This window comes from Gastrolobium bilobum, unplaced genomic scaffold (assembly GCF_033153095.1).
Source record: "Gastrolobium bilobum isolate Gb01-03AN ecotype WA unplaced genomic scaffold, APGP_CSIRO_Gbil_v1 utg40803, whole genome shotgun sequence".
Classification (NCBI taxonomy): Eukaryota; Viridiplantae; Streptophyta; class Magnoliopsida; order Fabales; family Fabaceae; genus Gastrolobium; species Gastrolobium bilobum.
The window spans coordinates 75,182-82,631 of record NW_026895893.1 but is presented as its reverse complement, the minus strand read 5'-3'; the positions used below and the strand labels follow the sequence as shown (position 1 = coordinate 82,631).

The 7,450-nt window shown below is 31.3% G+C and overlaps 1 protein-coding gene across 1 annotated transcript; it reads right to left on the bottom strand.

Moving 5' to 3' along the window:
* Positions 1 to 280: 280 nt before the first annotated feature.
* On the bottom strand, positions 281 to 3,798 carry LOC133296635 (cytochrome c oxidase subunit 6a, mitochondrial). Its single transcript, XM_061495661.1, has 4 exons — positions 3,624 to 3,798; positions 2,748 to 2,854; positions 1,574 to 1,616; positions 281 to 592 (listed from the first exon to the last, which is right to left on the bottom strand). The coding sequence occupies exons 1-4, from the start codon at positions 3,736 to 3,738 to the stop codon at positions 558 to 560; spliced, it is 300 nt and encodes a 99-aa protein (XP_061351645.1). The 5' UTR covers positions 3,739 to 3,798; the 3' UTR covers positions 281 to 557.
* Positions 3,799 to 7,450: the final 3,652 nt, after the last annotated feature.

Below are 7,450 nucleotides of genomic sequence, written 5' to 3'. Positions count from 1 at the left end.
TTCGTTTTTGCTTTGTCTGTTTTTTGGGCCCTGGCCCTTTTGGTTAACCCAAAACAAAAAAATACGAACTCATTTTATATTGACAGCGAAACATCGTGTACGACATGCACATGTTAAAAAAATTTACTACAATTAAAAACTTGTAATAATTTTTTTTTATTTACTAACATTATGGATTCATTAAATTCAAAAGCAAAACAACAATAGCAAAGATAACCGAAGGACAATAACGATGTTAAATCACTGTTCCAATTTAAAAAAAAAAAATTGATCGAGACAAAAACATGATGCAATATTCCTGGGATCTCTTTCAAAATCGAAGCAACTGAACAAGATTTGGTATAAAAACAAGCATCATATTGTTTGACGATTTTATTTTGCTTCAACCATGAGAACGAAAACAAGATAGCAACATGACAAACCACGTTGTCAAGTGCAAGTTCTATTTCAAATTTCAATCAACAATACGAAACTGCAATAATCACTATTTCTTAAACTTTGACAAAAGGAATGGCCATCAGTGCACAAACTACCTTTCATTAAACCAACCAATTCTCCTAGTGGTGCTTCGATTCAAATAACCCATCAGGACCTGATTATCATAAAAGAGCCATGTCATACAACTTGGAATCTCAGGCCAACAAAATAATTTGAGAAGGAAGGCAGATGCAGTATCATTAGAATACTAACAACAGCCCTGGCAATGCAAAGTACACAGAAGAAATGCTTTTCTAGTCTAAAGCCTAACAATAACATGCATATAAGCATAAATGACCACCACGACACAATAATGTCATAGAATGAGAAAATGATATATACACGGACAAAACACACACCAGAAATGAGGGACAGAAATTTTTTGGCAGGGTGTAAAGCAATAAATGAGTAACTTCTCAGACACTCATTTAATGTATTGTGAAGCTTTTTAGCTTTTTGTCTATGCAGGTATCATTTCTCTCTAAGAATTGATCCACAAAGGAATTCTAGTGTGTGCCAGAACAAGCCTTGCATATTCCTCAAAAGATGAATGTCAAGTTCTCATAAATCCTTGCGTTGGAAGCCAGAAGGCCTTGGGTAGTGCCATGCAAAAAAAAATGTGTAAAAACTCAAAGCCAGAACAAATTCTTTTATACTGACTTAAAAAAAATGGAACCACTACGAGATCCTCCTTGTAGTTTTGAAAATTGGAGCCCACATTAGAACAATATATACCACTGTATAAAATTCCCCATAAATATACAACACAAAAAGCCCACGCATGATAATGGGTGTGAATAATTAACTACAAATGGCCACGCCCTACCAACTATTAGAAATACTAGGTTGTGCTTGCCAACTCCAACATACTAATCAACAAGAGATGACTACTCCACTTAATATATGTTAAAAATACTCATACAAACAGTTGCAACATTATAAATAAACCAAAAGACTACAACTAATGAGATTTTCCAGCACAAGTGGAACTGAAACAAATTTAATTGATCTAAATAATTTAGTGGAATGATTTTTGGGGACGGAACTTTCTATGAAGGCAATATAAATATCAAAGCATGAAATGAAAGACACATACCCCAAGGGAATTCCTTATTGCGGATATGCAAATATGGGTATGACTGCATAGAAAAGTGAGTAAAAAAATTAGAATTTTGTTTCACAGAAAAAAAAGAAATCAAAGAAAATAGATATCCTGAAGATGAATCATATTTGTGTGAATAGGAAAACTAATCAGCAGGTTAGTCGAAGTTTGCTTCAAAATGGTAATTCATTGCACTTATCATGAAATTTCACACAAGCTTTGGCTTGAAATAGTGATTGACTGAGCACATCAGAGATAAAATTTCTCTATCTTATCAGGAACTTAATGATAGAGAAACTTCTGAGTTAGAATTTTATGGGTTCATAACCCCTCTTGCCTTTTCTAGATTCTATTCATTTATCTTCTAACTTATATAGAATTATAGACAGATTTGGAATATTGGATCTTAGACTCATAGGGAATGCTCTCTTTTATGTCCTTCATTTTATTATCCTCTCTCCAAATAGAGAGATATTCTTTCATGAGAAGCTTCTTCCGTGTGCAAAGCTCCCCCTATAGTCAAGCCATTCATTTGGACGAGAGTATTCACTGAGATTAATATTAATTGTTTTTTTATAGATCCGTATACCTAACAAAGCTTTGTGTCTCGTGAGTTATGTGCTCTATTCAAATTCAGATTTCAGAGACCGCTTCGGATTTGGATTAGGCTTTTTGGCAGGTTTTGTGAATCTTGGGTGTGCCCCAATAACTTGGAGCAGCATCTCTTGATTACGTTTAAAGGTCCAGTCAAGAACAATAACAAGGAGTGAAAAATTATATGACAGTGTTCTATATATGCTGTCATCTGTTGTCTTATGCTGGAGTACAAGACTTAAATATTTAAGAGGAAATATCTAACCTTAGAAGTTAGAACTGATATGGTATAAAATTGTTTTTATTGTCTCTAACAGTGTTAGCATTATCTGCAGAGGGAGTGAGAAGCTTTTTTTTCTCCTGTTCAATTGAAGGAGCGTATCTTATCCCCCTTCTAATTGTAAGCTTTCATTACTTGTATGTCTATATTTCCTTGTTTTATTAAAGAAAAAACCAAGAAAGCAAACATACTCAGCACACAAACATGCATTGAAATTGGGGGAAAGAGAGAAAACAAAGACATATCAAAGTAACAATCATTAAGAACTGCATATGTGTAGAAAGGAAAGCTCACAGGAGTTTCATCAAAGTGCGGGTGGCCCTTTGATAGAGTATAAATGGCTAAAATAGTGCATGTAGCAATGCCTAGATATGTAATCTTCTCCCACTTGGCCGTCTCATCTGACATAAATGACAAGATAAAAAATTAAAAATAAAAAAACAGAATATTCATATAGAAATCATGCAACGAACAATATATGTAAGAGCTAGAGAAAATCTATTAATCTCAGCCTGAAACGGAAGCTACATGAAATTCTTAACAGAAAAATCAACATTCGAAAGAGAATGGATCAAATCTAAAATCTTAATCTCTAAAGGGGGTGAAGTGAGACATAGAATGTGATTGCTTTGCTTATTTAATCTGAATAAAGCGTTGATATATGTACCCACCAAAAAAAAAAAAAAAAAGTATTTATACATAGCAATGCAAATTCAAACCCATTTAGGTTAATCCAGAAATTCAAAACAACATCATTATAGGATTCAATTCAAAGATTTGAGATCAAAATACTTTCCAAAAACACAAGGAATAATTCATCATTTCTGATAAAAACGAAGTGCATAAGCATTCAAACTCGCCAAGAAACCAAATCCACGAGCAAATCCATTTCAATAGAAGAAAATTACGAACGCAAATAGTTCCAAAAAATAAAAATCGAGAACAAAATTTTTAATCTTAAATCAGAGCGAACTAGATCAAATGCATAAATCCCCCTTTCCCGAAATCATGTATAAAAATGCAACTCAAAATTGACCAAACAAACAACATGCTTTCGCAAAAACCATACGGAATTGCAAACTAAACCTAATGCAGGAGGCTATTTAATAAAACCCTAAAACAATCGAATAGGGTTAGATGAGAGAGAGAGAGAGATAATAAGGTACTCACATGCATCATCGTGATGACCAGACGAAGCAAAGTTTCGTTTGGGAGTGGTGGCGCCACGAGCACCGCCTCTTAGGGCGGTTCGAAGAAAACCAGATCGCACCAGTGCCGTTGCCATTGCTTACCACAAGACTTTTCTCTCCCTTTCTGTGTGCGTCGTAATGGAGCCCGAAACAATAGAAACTAGAACGCACCTGCAAACTCGTTATATATTTTTGTTATTTATTAATTTAGTTATTAGTATTTGTCTTTCTTTTTTTTTGGTAAATAATTCTTATCCTTTTAAAAAATATAAAATTATGTTATTTTAGTTAAAATTATGATGTTTTATGAGAAACAAAATTATATAATAAAAATTATGATAAAACAAGTGGAATTTTTTTTAATTTAAATATTAAATAATATTGTATCCTTTAAAAATATAAATATTTTCCTCATTAATTTATTGCAAAATTTAAAAATAATTTTTTTTAACAAATACAAATTACTCACAGAAGTTTTACATCGATAATACTTCAAAGACAGTTAAAATCAAGCTATTGAGATTCATTATAACTTTGTCTAAATAGTTAAGATTAAAAAAGTTGGTAACATAAAATTTTAGAATATGTTATATTTATAAATATTGAGATTCTTGTTCTCCAATTGGACATTGTAAATTTTCGTATTACAATCCAACATCTTCTTCTTCTTTTTTGGTTACTAATAAAAAAATGTTATATTTATAAATATTTTTATTTAGAAAATTTTACAAATTATACCGTATCTTATCAATAAAATATTTTTGAATAAAGTCTTGTCGATAAGATATGGTATAGTTTCTAAGTTGTAAAAAATAAAGTTTGTCAATATAATCATCACTAACAAATATTAAATTTAAGAATAGTCTTCAGAGTAGTAAAAACAAATATTAAATACTTTTAACTATTTTAAAAATAAATAATAAATAATTCTTAAATTTAAGAAAAGCATGGCAAAGCTTAAAAAAGGGCAGATCTGCATCGAAATTACAATTATGGGCATTATGGACCCAATTCGATCAGCAAAAATAAGCCTTGTCAAATGTCAAATTTGTGGAATGGCCGTTTCTCATGAATTAAAATGATTTTCACACATTCTTTTTGTATATCTATTGCTTATGCATACTTATATACGAAGAGAGAGAGTGTAAATGTATTTTAAAAGTGTTTTTAATTCTATTATCTAAAAAACTAATAATGTAAAAAAAAAAAAAAAAAAAGTTATATAACTAACATCGCTCACTCTTTTACTATTTTATGAAACCAGAGTCCGGACTCAAATTGTTTGCAATCCGGCCGTGCAAAAGCTTCTCTCACCAAAGGTATGCTTGAAGCGAACAATCTCCTTCTCGCTCCCTATTTCCTTGCAAAACTGTTGAGCTTCCAATGTATTAAATATTTTATTTTCTATTGTCTATTGTCTATTTTTATTTTTAGTAACTACTGTTTTGTAAATACTTATTAACATATTTTATTCGATTCTCATAGTTTCGCCGCATATCCGAAAAAGCAAGGAAATCAAAGCGTTTGATTGCAAAATCCTGAAAAAAATTTATACTTATAGGGGGGCTATTGATGGTAAATACGAAAATTAAAAGAGATAAAAAAAATGTAAATATAATATAATAGAGACAATTATGTATGTTATGTGAGAAAAAATTATGAGTGAGAAAAAATTATGAGTGAGAAAAAATTAAATTATGAGTGAGAAAAAATTATTTATGATGTATCCATTTCCCAATGCCTCCTTTAATCATAATACGGGCACATGTGCAATCCCATTATTAATTTTTTTTATTAGTTATTTTTTCTTCAAAGACTCTGACCTCTGTTGAAAAAGCTTTTCGGGTGGTTTGATTTCAGCTCTTAAAAATAGTTTTTATTTTTTAAAAAAAAATTATTTGGTATTGCTTATTTTATAAAAGTGGTTCCAAAAATTACAAGAGTAAAGTATGTTTTGGGTCCTTAATAAATATTATAGAGTGCAATTTAATTTTTTATAAATAAAAATAAACTCGTGATTTCTATAAAATTCAAAATAGACACATTTTAGTTCTTTTAAGGGATTAATATTGGCCTTCCTTGAATTTTAAAGAGACCACAAGTCAAATTTATTTCTAAGGAATTAAATCGGCCTCGTAATTTTTGTTGAGACCCAAAAGATACTTTACTCAAATTATAAGTGTTTTTTAGTTCATGTCTTTGTTATTTTTGTTTTGTGTTGACCTATGATGTACCGACACTTTAAAATTTTTGATATGACGTGTTCAACACTCTCTGACACTCCAATAGATGGTGCAGACACTTAAAAAAAGTTTAAAATGTTGCATTGCGTTTTTAATTTCAACTATAAAATTTATTTGATTACGATTACCATTTTATTGAGTTTAATATAAATATTTAGGATATCTTATGTTTTTTTGCAAAATTGAAGGGTATTATAAGTTTAGCTTCATGTTTTTGTTAACTTATTGAATATTAAATATAATATACACTACAAAAATTAAAAATATTATTTAATATCAAAACGTGTCCTATAGAAATCTAACATTTTTTAGAATTAACGTATCAGAATAATATTTCACTTAACCTTATGGTAATAACCATCAACAACAAACCAAGATCCATCATACCAAATCATAAAGAAATATTAACATAAAGGTGGAGGCATATCTGTCTCCATAGCAGCGGAATAACTTTGATCTTCTCCTTTATGGTATGCGATATTCCTTTGTCGAATAGCCTTAATCCTTTTTCTTTAATATGATCTTCCCTTTATGGGGTATGCGATCTTTTTCAGTCAAATAGCCTGAATCCTTATTCTTTAGTGTGCTTTCTCTATCTTGATAGGGAAGAGAAACTAGGGTTATTATTTGACATATTGGGGACCATAACCCTTTATAGTATTTTTCTTTATTGTTGGGTCAATAAGCTCCCGTTATACCTAGTTGGTCCAACATTGGTATCTACTCATTTTATCCCACACTTACTTTAGAATCTATTTGGACATCTTTGTTTGATCACTTTAATTTACCCAATATATATTAAATAACATAATATAATTATATATATAATATGTAGCCACAAACAATTTCCCACTTGGGCTACACATTGACCTGAGATATTATATCATATATTTGTAGTGCGCAACTGTATGCTATTTACCCTTGGATTCCTTCTTAGATACAATCTGGTCCATCTCCTATATTAATATGAGATCATGGCGGCTTTTGTCAATCTCAAGCGTAACTAAACCTTCCATGGTAATGACACCAATATATTCAATGACATAGATGGATGAGTGGCATGGAAATTACATCCAATGTGATCTCCATCATGCCTATTTTCAACTGATTCTACTTTAGTCCTTATGATATCAGTCCTTAATTTTCTGCATACACAAAGCAGAAACACAGGCTTTTAACCACTGTAGCCCTTTATTAATAATTATTTACCAAATTGCCCTCGATTAGAAACTATTTCGAAAAATTAACCCTTCAAAAAAACATAACACCAATCTGCCCCTGTTTGACCGTTGACCACGAAACCTACCCGGGTACCCCCCCTCTATACCCGGGTATTTTTTTGAAAAATCAATCCTACCCGAGTATGGAGGGGGTACCCGGGTATTGTTCTTCAATCTGGAAAAATCTTGAATTATCTACCCGGGTTGGTATGGGGGTACCCGGGTATATATCGGCCAGAAACCCCAATATCAAGGGTTTCAGCCATTGTTGCAAGTCAAAGTTTTTTTTCCCCCAAATCTCTCTCCCTTCACATCTCTATTCCGAAACATCACACATATATTTC